General features: G+C 45.1%; 1 protein-coding gene and 1 pseudogene across 2 annotated transcripts in view; one reads left to right on the top strand and one right to left on the bottom strand.

The window, feature by feature from the left end:
• EEFSEC (eukaryotic elongation factor, selenocysteine-tRNA specific) overlaps positions 1 to 14,495 on the top strand; it is a 196,191-nt gene that overhangs the window by 103,368 nt on the left and 78,328 nt on the right. For both annotated transcript variants that reach the window (XM_090022508.1, XM_090022509.1), the window contains exon 5: positions 5,087 to 5,725. In XM_090022508.1, coding sequence (XP_089878634.1) covers positions 5,087 to 5,725 — 639 coding nt within the window. The remainder of the gene's footprint in view (positions 1 to 5,086; positions 5,726 to 14,495) is intronic.
• On the bottom strand, positions 6,792 to 9,381 carry LOC149855827 (uncharacterized; annotated as a pseudogene).

The raw sequence follows: 14,495 nt of genomic DNA, 5'->3' as shown, positions 1-14,495 counted from the left end.
TACAGCAAATCATTCAGTCTTTGCTGTATGCAACAAAATATTTTACTGCAGTCTTTTCCTGTAATATTTCAGACAGGACTTTTGCAAAAAAGTGTGAACAATTTAAAAGTATCAACATATTTATTTATAAGTGTACTAATGCTTGTGTAAATGCATATACAAGTAAAATGCAGTATAATAAAGTATGGACTTGATGGTTTTTGAGCAATAGTTGCTTGAATGCTTGGTATATGAGAGAAAGTCAGCACAAAGACTAGCAGTAAAAAATCCTAGAAGGTCAGCCAGGGCTTTTTTCCCATTTCTGGCTTATTATGAACTTGAGTCAAACTACTTAACTTCTCTGCTTCTTCAGTCTTTTCCATCTTTCAGTGGGTATCATAAAACTTACCTCACACAGGGCTGTGAAAACTGAAGAATCTGGAATAAAGCACACTGATAGACTTGGACAAAAGTTGCTGCAATGGCCTCTGTTACTCCTATTTATGTGCTGACCAGCTTGCTTTGAAAGTGAGGTTGTGGATATGTTATAATTCAGACATGAAAGAGATTCCATTCAAACTACAGTGTTTGTTTAAAGAGGCCTATCTTGAAGTGCTGTCCATACATGTTGTTAAGAGTTCTCAAGCAAATTGAGAACTCCTTACCTGTACTAACACAAGTATACAGATTAATTCATAAAGTAAATATAGATATCATATTTACTTGAATATAAGACAAGGTTCCCCTCCCCGCGACATTGGCATAGGGAAGGAAAAAACCCTAGTCTTATAATCACATACAACACAATCTCACTAAATACGTTGCCTATCTTTAAACTGCCGCCAAAAGCAGCATATACTCAGTGATAAAAACCAACTCTGAAGTTGATTAAATGCAGCCAGCACTGAGGACAACTATAAAACACACGGACCAAAAATGCAAGTAGGGGTGCATCAATAATTTATTGGCCCAATACTGATGGCCAATGATTAACCAGCCATATCAGCTCCTACTGATCCAATTGCTGATATGCAGTCTGGCAGCATGGAGAGCAGCATCCAGCTAGTAAGTCTGTTGGTGGGGGAGGGGCATGGTTGAAGCAGATGGAGGAGGGAGTGGGGAGGGACAGATGCTGCCCAGCCGGGGTGGAGTGTGGGATGGTCTGTGGCTCATCTGGGGGATGGGGGGAAGGTTCCCACTGCTGCATACACCCCTGGGGAGGCACAGGGGGCATGTGCCCCCCCCAATTTGTGTGGGGCAAGGGTGCGCTCCATGCTTGGGTCTGGGGCTGCTGCAGCCTCTTCCTGGAGGCGGCACTCAGGCCGGGCGGGGTAGGGTGAATGGTGGTGGTGCTGGGAGGGGGGGCTACAGTGAATTATGGGGTGTCTCTAGCCCCCCCATAACCCCTCCTGCCATGACCTGCCCCTCCTCGCCCAAGTGCAGCTGCCAGGAAGAGGCTCCGGAACCCCCAGCCCACAGCGGCAGTCCTTCCTTGCCCTGCACACAGATCGGGGGGGCAGATGCCCCCCATGCCTTCCCCAGGGGTGCATGGCAAGAGCCACCCCCCTTGATGCCACCAGTTCCATCCTATTCCCTTCCCCAGCTGGGCTGCCCCTTACTCAGCCCCAGCCCCACTCCCACCCCCTCCTTCACCATGGGGGCCTCAATCTACCACATACCTATTTCCCCCCAAGAGACTTACCAGCCAGATTGTGCTTTCCAAGCTGTCAGGCTGCATTCCTGGCCATGTGCATGCTGCAGCTGCACACAAACGTGTGGCATTTATCAGCAACATTTATTGGCTGCATCAGCCAGATAAAGCCGATTGCCGATAATGTCAATTTTCCTTTTATTAGTGCCGTTATGATACGGACCGTTGTATCAGTGCACCTCTACATTCAAGGGTAGGTTAGTGCGGCCCACCTGAATGAGACATATGGTAGTGTCCATTAAGCACAGTCCCCCTCACTGCCAACTCTCTTCCAAGTCATGGTGAGCCACGATGGTTCACCAGGAATCCCTTTGTCAGCCCCTCTCTCAACCTGGTATATACAATTAGGTGAAGGTGAAGCTGGACCAGGTTGCCCTGCACCACTAATGCATATAAATTTTTGGAACATCCCAGGACTTGACAAGATCACTCTGTTGCGGTCATGAGTCATCTAATTAGCACATAGATCCTTTGTGGGGGGGTGTCTGGATTACACATGCATAGTGAGCGCTCCTGAGATACGGGGTGATGGTGGCTTGAAATACTTTTGACTGTGGGGGGACCCAGCCCAAAGAATTATGTGGTAAATGCCAAGCCTTTGGCTTTGGACTAATATCATGCATAGTTTGTACTCTATATAAGTAGGTGCCAAAGTGCTGCTCAAAAGTGTGTTTATGGAGTACCTGTGCTAAAAATTGCAGCAGTTTAAAAAAAAGATAATGTGCATCAAGTCTGGGTAAAATAAATGAATGGGTGTTATATGCAAATTGCTACAGCCATGTTTAATTTCAAGCTTATTGTTTCCAAATTTGCTCCTTAGTTCCATTTGCTTAGGGAGAGTAGGATCTGACAGTAAAGAGAGAGGGAAGAGGCTGTCAGGGGAAAAAGTTGGGGGGGAGGCAGAGAGTAAAGGGCTAACCAATCTATTTTCCCTGCTGTGGCGGTGGGGGGGGACAAATTCAAGGCAAACCTCCAATAATTGTAACAAATTCATAAATTTGCCATATATAGACTCTAATTATTGGGGGGTTGTCTTATAATCAGGGTAGTCTTCTATTCAAGTAAATATGGTAATATGCTCCAATTATTTGTATCGTAGCGCTTAGCAAGATCTTTTTGTGGTCAGCACTTCTAAAATTACAGAGTAAGAGAAGGTAATATAAGCTCAATTATTCCAGGGCTGTAAAAGATCATTGCAAAGAAGAGTTGGGAGGGAAAGGCAGGAAAATGAAATGAGCATTAGGGCATGCAGTTACTCTCTAGTGTGCTGTTACACAACTCGGCCATTTGAATGGTACCACTTTTTAAAATAAAAAATAGGCATATTGGTAAGGTGACCATTTGTTCCAGTTTGGCCAGGACACTGCAAGATTCCATAGCCCAGTCCTGGCCAGTTGGTCAGAAGTCCTGAGCTGGAGTCTGGTGGGGAGGTGAAGTGGCATGGTGCACCAGGCAGGTGGCTGGGCAGGTATCACTGCTTCTGTGTGGGAGCAAGGACATATCATGTGCTGGTGGGGTGGTGCCTGTTCCAGCCTTACCGGTGCACCATGCTTCTCCGCCTCCTCGCCAGACTTCAGCCAAGGTCTTTTGACCAGTTGGCCAGGACCAGGCTACAGAATCCTGGAGTGTCCCACCCAAACTGGGGTATATGGTCAGCTTACATGCAGGTTATGTACCTACTTATAAGTTATACGTAGGTGTACAACCAAACTTTAATCTATTTGCTGATTTTTCTCATTAAATATCACAGAAGTGATGCAATTAAGACCTGGTAATATTAGTTTAGAAGACAAGTAAAATTCACTGAGGGGTTCACACTAGAATGGCTTATATACCATGTTAGGAATATATTCTTATTAGGGCTCTTGTACACGAGATGGGGGTTTAGTCCCCTAAATTAAATGGTGAATTTTTAATTGTGGTGATCAAAACTCCCCCATTTCAATTTAGAGCAGTAGTCACCAAGATCTCAGAGCCTCTTGTGGTAGATTTTGGAGTCGATCCGAGGCTGGGGAGGGGGACTGAGTGCCCGCATGTATGCATGCATGTGCCCCAGCCCATCAGGTCAGTCCATGGAGGAGGTAAAGGGTGGGGGTTAGATCAAGGTCCCCATGGTGAGGGACAGTGCCACAGAGGCAGAAGCAGGGGTAAGTTGAATGGGGCCCTGGCTGGATGGGACTTACCTCCTGGGGATGTGCATCCCCACACAATTTTTTCTCCCTCTGCATCCACGTGTCCACCCCTTCCCCCCCCCCCCATAGACTTACCTGATGGGTGGGGGGGAAGGGAGTGGTGGCAGCGCATGGTAAATCTTGGGTTGCTTTTAAATGCCGAAGGAGATCTCCTACTGAAAAAGGTTGGAGACCACTGATTTAGAGGCTTCCATCACTGTTACGGCAAGGGGCCCGATCTTTTTTTCTGGTGGAGTCTGCCCGCATTTCCTGTGGCTGGTGGGCAAGCTTCTGGAGGGCTGAGGAGCCCCTAAGTTGCCCAGGTAGGCAGGTAGGAGACAGTTTCTGCCCCAGCTTGGGCTTGGGGAACAGTTGAATTAGGCTGGGTGATGCCTCCAAGCTGGGCCAGCACCTGCCAACTAGCTGCCTGCCCAGGTGACTGCAGAGGGCACCGCCACTGTGGAGGGAAGGACCCAGGTCCTCCCGCATCTCGGGGCCTGCCAGCAGATCGCTCCCTGGCTGCGGAAGAGGCAGGCAGGCTCCATGGGGGAAAAAAAAAGGATTGGGCCCCTCGCTGCTTTTTTGGGTTTTCTTTTTCTGGCGGAGCCTGCCTCTACAAGCTGCCGGTGGGCTGAGTACCCCAAATCCAAGCTAGGGCAGCAGCTGCCCCTTAGCAGCCTACCTGAATGGCCCCAGGAGGTGGCACCATCACAGGAGAAATGACTGGAGCCTCCCTCAGCTCTGGGGCTGCTGAGCCTGTTGGCAGTTCACCCCCTGGCGATGGGAGATGTGGGCAGGGTCCAGGGGAAACAAAAAAAAAGATTGGGCTTCTCCCTGCTTCTGCCTTCAGCCCACTTCTCCTGTGGGGGTTGGGGGTGAGCTGTTAAAAGGCTGAAACGTTACAAATAGCTACTTTGCAAACTAAATGCTATGCAGGTATGGTTTAGTTTGCAATGTTGCAAACATTTAAATTGCAAAAAAAAACCCCCTTATATGTGTACAGTGTGAAGCAATTAAACTGCAAAAATGGGCAATTTTCATCACGTGTACAGGTGCCCAATGTGTTTATTTCCCACTTTTCAAAACTTTGGGTCATCTTTAGCATGTGAATCTTTGGGAGAGCATGATAATGGAGCATAATACAGGATGTGTTGATGCTTTTTCCATTTATCTAAATAAGATAATTCATTGCTTATATTTATTTCTTTTGCTTCTTTCCAAACAGGTGTCAAAGAAAGTCAAGTCTATGCAGATGTTCCATACTCCCGTGACTTATGCCATGCAGGGGGACAGGGTAGGCATCTGTGTGACCCAGTTTGATCCCAAGCTGCTAGAACGGGGCCTCATCTGTACTCCAGAATCTCTCCAGACCATACATGCTGCCATTATCTCCCTGAAGAAAATTCAGTATTTTCGAGGTGCGCTGCAGACCAAAGCCAAGTTTCATATCACAGTTGGTCATGAAACAGTTATGGGACGAGTAATGTTCTTCAGCCCAGCCCCTGCTGACTTCAACAAAGAGCCCCTGGACAATGCTTTTGATTTTGAAAAAGATTACCTTTATCAAGAAGAATATTTGACCAAGGATTCAAAGGCTTCTGATGAAAACAAGGATAATGACCAGACAGGAGAGCAGCTCCCGAAGCAACAGTGGGCCTTAGTGGAGTTTGAAAAACCAGTCACTTGTCCTCGACTCTGTCTTGTAATTGGGTCAAAACTGGATACTGATATTCATGCAAACACCTGCAGGCTGGCATTCCATGGGGTACTGCTTCAAGGCCTAGAAGATAAAAACTATACAGAGATTTTCCTTCCAAAGCTGAAAGTGTATAAACTGAAGCACAAAGAAGGTCAAGTGGAAAGGGTAAGCTCTATTTCTTACCACTTTAGTGGCAAAAAGAAACACTTCTCTTTGTGATTCTTGCTTTAGGTCACAACAGTGCTGAAGAATTTGCACCTAAATTGTGCTCCTTTCTGATTTCCATTTAAAAAATGTTTTTGCCCTTTAAAAGCTTGAATGTAGTGATGTGATGTTTCCCACCTGAGTTTGTAGACAGCTGGACAGCTTTCATTTGAGATGTCTCAGTGGGAGGTTTAGTTAGATATGTAACTGTATTAACAATTTCACCACAGAGTGTTTTAACATCTAGTTAATATATTTCTTCTACAAGCTCAAACTACTTCTCACATGTTCCCCAGTGCCCTGGCTGTCTTCTGCCGGGCTGACCAAAACTCTGGTTTCCTTCTGGCTTGTATGCTACAGCTATTCTGTAGTTTCAGTGCAAAGTTCTGGAGCAGTTTACAAATGGAATAAATAAAGGCTGAGAGACTATTAGGCATTAATTACAGGTCACGCACATGACGTGTTAAAGCACTTCAGAGTACATATAAAACCAGTCCATCTTGGAAGACCATATGGTGTCTTCTGCAGGAGTAATGATATGCTCTGGCTAGATTTAGGCGTGGTAATTAGGTTCTGCCTATTTTTACTGTCCCTTCAGCAGTGTCTGTTTTGTTATATTTCTGCTATTTGTTTACTTATCTCTTACTGTCCTATCTCACTGGTGGCTGCATTTCCATAATGGGTGGACATTCATCTGCATATACATAGTACACTTTGGAGTGTTTCATAATGAAAAATATTTCAGAAAAGTAATTATATATATTTTAATTTGTTAAACTTAAATGAGAACAATGTTGATGTAAATTATTAATGCATGCATGCAGAGTACTGGAAAACATGTAAAAGTGATATATAATTGTTCAGCATTATTATATTATTAATTTATACTCCAGTAAAGAGTTATTAATTTTTGTTCTAATCCACAAAGCTGATCATTCCAACAAAATCTGCAACAGTTTGTTTCACTTCTCTCAATAACTTGGTAGTATTGGGGGGGTGTTGAACATGAATACACTTCCTCATTTTTGTATAAAGAACTAAATGCTTTTCAAAATACAGAGTCAAAGTACATTTTGTGGTGCAAATTTCTTTACAGTTTATTGTTTGAAGATTTCAGAGTAAACAAGTAATGGGTCTGGCAGGCATAGGTATGAATTTGTGAGGTTCTTTTCTAAAGTACTGACTGTCAATTACATCTAAAAAAGTAACGAACGTTCCTAATCTGTACCTGCCCTTCCCCTTTCTCTGTAATGTATCCAGTACTTCTCTTCATCTTGTAGAGTTTGTTCCTCTTGCTTTCCCAGTGCAGGCTACTTCTCCCCCCATGCCTTCACTGCTACGTCTGGAGGGCCAAACCAGTGCCTGTAGGTGATTCAGGGGTGTAGGTTGTAGCCATGTTGGTCTAAGGACATAGGCAGACAAGGTTCTTTGGGTGAAGCCGATATCTTTTATTAGACCAACTTAAATAGTTGGAAAACAATTTTTAAGCACGTTTTTGGGTTCAAAAACCCTTTGTCAGGCTAAGGAAAAATTTCAGCAGTTGGTGTGTGCTCTTCCTGGATGGAACGAAGAATAAAGAAGCCAGAGTCCGGGCTGGTCTGCATGCAGTCAGTCAGTCAGGGCAGTCAGTGAAGATGGAGATTGAGGAGTCAATGGGTGAGAGACAGGCTGGGTGGGAGGAGAGAAGGGGGATGAATAGTGAAGTGGTACCTGGGGAGTCAGATGTCAGGCAGGTTATAATGTGTCATAAATCCAATGTCTATATTTAGTCCATGATTTTTAGCATCCAGCAGGTTGATGAAGTGGAGTTCATAGGCTCATCTTTGGGAGGTGTTGTGTAAGTTTCCTTTGAGGATCAGGACTGAGAGACTGGGGAGAGAGTGGTTTTCTTCTGAGAAATGTGCCTCTACAGGTAATTGGGTATTCCTGTCTCTGATAGATTTCCAGTTTGCATTCATTCTGGTGTGCAGTTGTTGTTCGGTCTCTCCTACGTATGTTCCATCAGGGCATTTGGTGCATTGGATGAGAGATACTACATTTCTGGAGGTGCAGCTGTAAGATCCGGGAATGCTGATGGCTCTGTTGTGGGGTGTAGCAATTGTGGGGGTGGTGGAGATGTGTTGGCAGGTTTTGCATTTCTTGTCATGGCATGCTCTGGATCCATTTGGTGTGTTCTGGGCTTGAGGAATTTTGCTTCTGGTGATGAGGTTAGTGAGGTTCGGTGCTTGTTTGAAGGCTAGGATGGGTGGCTCTGGGAAGATCTCTTTAAGAACAGGGTCTCTTTCTAGTACGGGTTGCAACTGTTTGAAGATTTTCTGTACAGGTTCAAGGGAGGAGTGGTATGTTGTAACCAGCGGTATGCAATTTGTAGGGGGGTTTCTTCTGTACTGCAGCAGTTCTTCACGTGGTATCCAAGTTGATCATTCAGACGTGCAATCTATCTCTCTGGAGAAGTGCCCTTGTTGGGTAAAAGCCTTTTTAAGATTGGTGAGGTGGCAATCCCGGGTATTCTCTTCAGTGCAAATTCGGTGGTATCTGAGGGCTTGGCTGTATGTCAGAGCTTTTTTGGTGTGTTTAGGGTGATTGCTGGTTCTGTACAGATATGTATGTTGATCTGTGGGTTTCTTGTATAACGTGGTCCGTATTTTATCATTCTGAATACTGATCATCGTGTCTAAAAAGGAGATGCTGGTGCTGGAGTACTCTAGAGAAAGTCAGGTGGAGGGATGGTGATTGTTGAATTTCTGATGGAACTCAATCAGAGATTGCAGGTTTTCAGTCCAAACGATGAAGATGTCATCGGTGACATCCTAAGTATAGCAAGGGTTTGATGGTGTAGTTCTTGAGGAAGTCTTCTTCCAGGTGGCTTATAAAAAGGTTGGCGTGCTGTGGGGCCATTTTGGTGCCCATAGCTGTTCCCATAGTCTAGAGGAAGTGTTGGTTATTAAAAGTGAAATTGTTGTGTGTGAGGATGAAGTGTATAAGGTCAGTAATATCTTTGGGTCTGTATTTTGAGTTGTAATCTTGTTCCTGTAGATATGTGAGGCAGGCTTGAATGCCGTCCTGGTGTGGGATATAGGTATAAAGGCTGGTAACATCCATGGTGGCTAGGACGGTGTTGCTGGGAGGGTGGTCTATGTTTTTAAGTTTCCGTAGAAAGTCTGTAGTGCCTTGGACAAAACTTGCTCTGGGGGGCCCAGCGGTTTTAGGATTGATTCAATGAAACCTCATATTTCTTCAGTTAGGGTCCCATAGTTGGATATGATAGGTCTGCCAGGGTTCCCTTGTTTGTGGATTTTAGGGAGCATGTAAAAAGTCTCTGTGTTAGGTAGTTGGGGGATCAAGGTCTGTAGTTTTTCTTGTAGTCCCGATGGAATGTGATGGTATTGTTGAGTTTCTTGGTGAAAAGGGGAGTAGGATCTTTTTGTAGTTCTTTGTAGTAGGTGGTGTCAGAGAGCTGTCTGTTGGCTTCCTTTAAGGAGTCTTCATGGTTTAGGATGACTATGGCTCCTTCTTTATCTGGTGGGTTTATTACTATCTGGTGGTTAGATCTTAGAGATCCTATGGCCTTTTTCTCTGGTAGCGAGAGGTTGTTATGGTGACGTGTGTTGTTGATTATTTCATTATTTCATTGTTCTCCTTCTCCTGGATACTAAAAATCGTGGACTAAATATAGATTAGATTTATGATGCATTATAACCTGCCTGACATCTGACTTCCCAGGTACTTCTCCACTATTCATCCCGCTTCTCTCCCCATCACCTGTCTCTCACCCATTGACTCCTCAGTCTACATCTTCACTGACTGCCTATCCTGCATGCAGACCAGCCCGGCCTCTGGCTTCTTTACTCTTCATTCCATCCAAGAAGAGCACACACCAACTGCAGAGACTTCCTCAGCCTGACGAAGGGTTTTTGAACCCAAAAGCTTGCTTAAAAATTGTTTTCCAACTATTTAAGTTGGTCTAATAAAAGATACCAGATTCACCCAAAGAACCTTGTCTGTAGGTGATTCAAGTTTTTACATGTCAAATTGAAGGCCCTGTCAAAGGGCCTGGTTTTCAGAGGAGGGTTACTCAGCAGTTTCTGCATATCAAGCCTTTTTAAGGTTGATGCAGAAGCCCTAGTGGCTTTTTAAGTGTAGCTAAAAGGTTTACGTGTATTTTTCTTCCTTGAAATAGTTGATCTGTCTTGCCTTTAGTTAATGGTGGTGCTGAATCAAAGCAGTGTGTGCAGGGCATCCCACCCTTCAGGCTTTGGGGAAGCTTGAATCTGGATACATTTCAGTATGAGCTGTACACTTTAATACAAGTTTTCCTGCTTTGCTGTGTTCCATTTACCCTATTGAGCCTCAGGATTGCCCCGTCTCAATCCTGTCACACTTTATAGAGCTTCAGTTGAGATACAGCTCTTCTACCTAATCCAGGTATTCACCTCTAGAGAAACCTGGCTTGGCTGTTTGTTAGCTTTCTTCTTAACTGTGGGCATTAGGTGGGCTACTGTGAATGAAAGTTGCTGTGACATCGGTGAGGCCCACATAGCCTTTTTTTTGTTTTGTGTGGGTTTATTTCTAAACTACAATGATGTGGCTTCATATTAATGTTCTCTGGTCAGCTTATTAATGTTTTCCCTTGTATTAAATTGGGAACTCTGAGCACTTTGGTAAATAGGTTGAAAGGTTTTGTTATGTTCACTTTATCTCCTGTGAGCTTGTTTTGCAGTTTCTAACAGTGGTCTTAAAATATTTGTGTTTATATTTATTATTTTTCCCCCATCAGTTGTCAGATTGTAGCCTGTTATTATCCAGCTGACTCTGCGCATGCTTGAGTAATACCAGTCCGTTACTCTGATGCTTTTTTCCTCGTCTGGAAATTTAAAAAAAATATTTGGCCAGTATTGCAATATTTTTATCCTAATGTCTTTAGAGTAAATCTTTAGCAGAGTTGCTTGTACCTTTTAAACACTTATGGTAGGAAGAAGTATCATTTATTTCTTTCTCCGACTGTCACAAAAACCGTTCTAACCACGGGCTTCTCCTTACTGCCACTGACCGGTGCTTTGAGTGTCACTCTCAAATCCTCACTCTGCGGTGGTGAGTCAGCCCTTTCCTGCTAACTTCTGGTGCATTCAGGAGCATTCAGAGTTAGTGTTTTCTGCTCCAGTCATGCTAAGAACGATACAACAGACAGTATTAGGAGAACACAGACTCATAATTTAAATTGAGAGAGGTACATGGGGGTGTAGCAAGGTCGGTGGGAAGGTGCCAGATATGATGAGTCTTCTGGGAAAGTACCATAAGCTTTATTGAGGGAGCTACAATAAAAGGCTTGCTTTCAGTAAGTGGAGAGCAGCAGGAACAATTGGGTGGTACAGTGACTTTTTTTAGTACACAAAGTCTCTAATAGAAATTTTGAATCAGATGGTCCCACCCTGCTATTGATGGATGGCTAGAGATTAGGATCGTTGAATTTAGGGTGTCTATTCTTGGCACCAATACAGGAAAATTAAAATCTCTCTGCTAATCAAGGAAAGTTGTGGCTTCCCCCCACCAACCCCTTCACTCCCCTGGGGAGGCACTAAGAATAATAATTAAAAGAACGCATTTTACCTTTATGAAGTGAACTTTTTCTCCAGAGAATACTGTCAGGGAAAATCTGTTTCATAACTTCCTGAAGGGCTGGGAATGAGAGCGGGTGGCTGGGGGTGTGTAATGTTTGCCTTCCCAGTTTCAGTAGGGGGTGGGCACACACTCCCTCTGACTAGACCGTCATGGGACTCTGTAGTAGCCGTTTATAAACCTTTGCACTCGTCTGATCTGATGTGGGCTCTTCCAGGCCCCTGCTTTCTGCTGCAATTAAAGTAAATTCCCCTGCAGTTTAGCAGCTGGTTCACCCTGGAGAAATCAGACGTTTATGGACTGGCTTTTTGTTTCTGGTCTGATTAATTTCCAAGCACTTATGAAACGGGCAGAATTGTAAGTTCCATTAAGTCTCCAGCAGAATAATAAAAAGCCTTTGGATGAAAGAATGGTGTCTTCTCGGAGCTCTTAAGCTCCCAGATCAGGTGTGGTGACCCAGCTGCTTCACAAGGGAGCCAGATCATCAAACTGGAGGAATACCACAAAGCACACAGCCCCAGCCCCCCAGAAAGGGTCTGTTACAGTTAACATCTGTATGCATCTCCTCCTTGAAATGCTGAAATAATCTTTTCCCTGGCTCTTCCTATCTGCTTGGGTAATGATGAATGCTGCACGTAAACTCAGTTACTACACAACTTGTGCCATCCTGCTTATCGTAGCTTAAGGAGTGTGTGAACCATAATAAGCTATTTTCTATCTGAGCTGAGTGAACCCACACGGAGTTTTGTACCTGTTTGAGTTTAATAGTTTAGAAATGACTCAAATACAAGAGTGCAGCTTTCTCCTGCCAGAAAGTCCAAGAGATGGGAGACCTGTTGTGAAGGAAGTTTTCTCAGTTGCTGTCAGCAGTGTCCTTTTCCTTCAGGATCATTTGCAAGGATGGCTGATGACCAGGGATCTTGGTTTTCTCTCTTTAAAAGTCCCAAATCCTCTGATAAAAACCTCAAAATCTGTGTTTTTCCACAGTTAAAATGAAACACAACTACCTAGGTGTCAATTGAACACAATGTTTTATTGATATGTTTACAATTTTAAAGCAGTTTGGGAGCCTACCAATGCCTCGATCATTTATAATGAAATCATTTTAAACACCTATATCTTTTGGCATTTGGTTTTGGATTTTTTTAATCATAGAAAATCAGAGCTCCCTCTGCCCCCTTTGTTCACCAGGATACGGTTCCAGCTGCGGCTGTGTTCCCTCCTGCTTTGTAGTGCTGAGCAGCCTTGATATGCCTGGTTCCTGCCCATGCATTGCCCCTCACTCTCAAGCCACCCCAGCCCTGCCCCTCACTCCCAACCTGCAGCCCCTTAGCCCTATCAATGCCCCTCACTCCCACCCAACCCACAGCCCTCCACACCCCGGGCCCTGCTTGTGCCCCTCACTCCTGACCTGCAGCCCCTTGGCCCTGCCAGTGCCCCTCACTCCCAACCTGCAGCCCCATGGCAAACAGAAAACCCAGATCCCTGATGATGACTCTTCTGCTGGAGGGTTTTCTGTTGGCACATGATTTTTAGCTCCCAGGCGGTACTTTCAGACAGAGACAACTCCAGCAGGGAAAGGAGCTGGGCTGACAACCGCAGCAGCAAAAGTGAGTTATGGTAATAAATACTGCATCTCATACCAATGGCACTGGTGTAGGAGGAGATGCAGGAACTGTAATGAAGAAGCAGGGGATGAAACATTGCTTTCAGTGCTATCTTGAGAAGGGATTTTTACCTTTGTATCTGATTCTATACTTTTCACAACCCAGTGGTAACCAGAAGCAAATAGAATATTATGCACGAGCAAGGATTTACTTGGTAGGATCAAACAACCAGTCCCCTGAGCCAGATATCATTGAAGCGTCAAAACAGGCAGTGACTAGGGCTGTGCAAAGATTCGGTCGCTGATTTGATTCGGCAGCCAACTCTCTGAATTGAATCAGGAGACCCTTTAATCTCTCCAAATCAAATCTGAATGCTCCGAATTGATTCGGAGAGATTCAGAAAGTTTTGGTGATTCGGACATAGACACAGCTTTAAATGGAGCATCTATGAATCCCACAGGAGCACAGCGGGATTTCTGGTCCACTTCTGGTTCTGCCAGGGAGTGCGCAGGGGGGACCCCCGCATCTCCCCTGGCTCGGTGACTGGTGCCTCCTGGGTCTGGGGAGGCACCAGGGGTTCCCCTGCAGCCAATCGCTGAGCCGGGTGGGGAACCGGGGGGCCCCCCAGCCACGCAGTGGCGGACCCTGAAATGGACCAGAAGTACTTCTAGTCCACTTCTGGGTTCACTGCTGAGCACACGGGGGGTCCCCCCACACTCCTGTGAGACGCTTCATCCACCTCACCATCGTTCATGAGCCGTGCCTGGTACCTCGAGGTGCCCATTTGAATCAATGAATCGAATCACTGTCCCCAATTCAGGCCGAATCCGAATCGAATACATCCTGTTTCGCACACCCCTGGCAGCGACCATTTTCAGAGACTTGATACTTGTGGTGCCAGCCCCTTTTCTCGTAGCCATCTGCATGGCTTTCAACATGAGGAAGAAGGCTTGCATTCATCCTTGCAACCCTTTTGCAAGTTAGGGAGGTAGTAAACTTGTTTTGCATATGAGGAAATGGAGGGATAGTCAGATAACATGTTTTGCTCTGCCTCACCCAGTGTGTCAATGACAGAACCAAGACGAGAACCCAACAGATTCCCATTTGACTACTGAGATTATAGCAAGGCAGTTTGACTAGTGGTTTGTCAGTTTTGCTGACAGCTTTTGGCTTGCTGTGATAACCATGACATGGCGAGACTGACAAGCTGTGCAATGAGCCCCTGTGCTGGAATACTTTTCTATTAAGATTTTGCCCTCTAAATGGCATTCTGGTCTAATTCCAGTCTGATGCATGAAAGCAGTTCCTCACTCTTGGGATAAAGCTCTTACAGTTGTTGCTGTACTTGTCCTTTGGCTTTTGTGGATGCAGGAGCCCACTGCAGAGTTTCAAGTGAAAGGTGAACAGTAGAGGCGCATTGTGGTTTCCTGCAGAACTCAGATATGCCGCCTGTTCTGAAAATGTGTGCCCAAGCAGGATGTATCCTGGGGTGGCTGCTGCGCCCATTG

This window comes from Crocodylus siamensis, chromosome 11 (assembly GCF_052110815.1).
Source record: "Crocodylus siamensis isolate JL-2025a chromosome 11, ASM5211081v1, whole genome shotgun sequence".
Taxonomy (NCBI): Eukaryota; Metazoa; Chordata; order Crocodylia; family Crocodylidae; genus Crocodylus; species Crocodylus siamensis.
The sequence above is the reverse complement of the archived record's forward strand: the minus strand, read 5'-3'. Positions and strand labels throughout refer to the sequence as shown.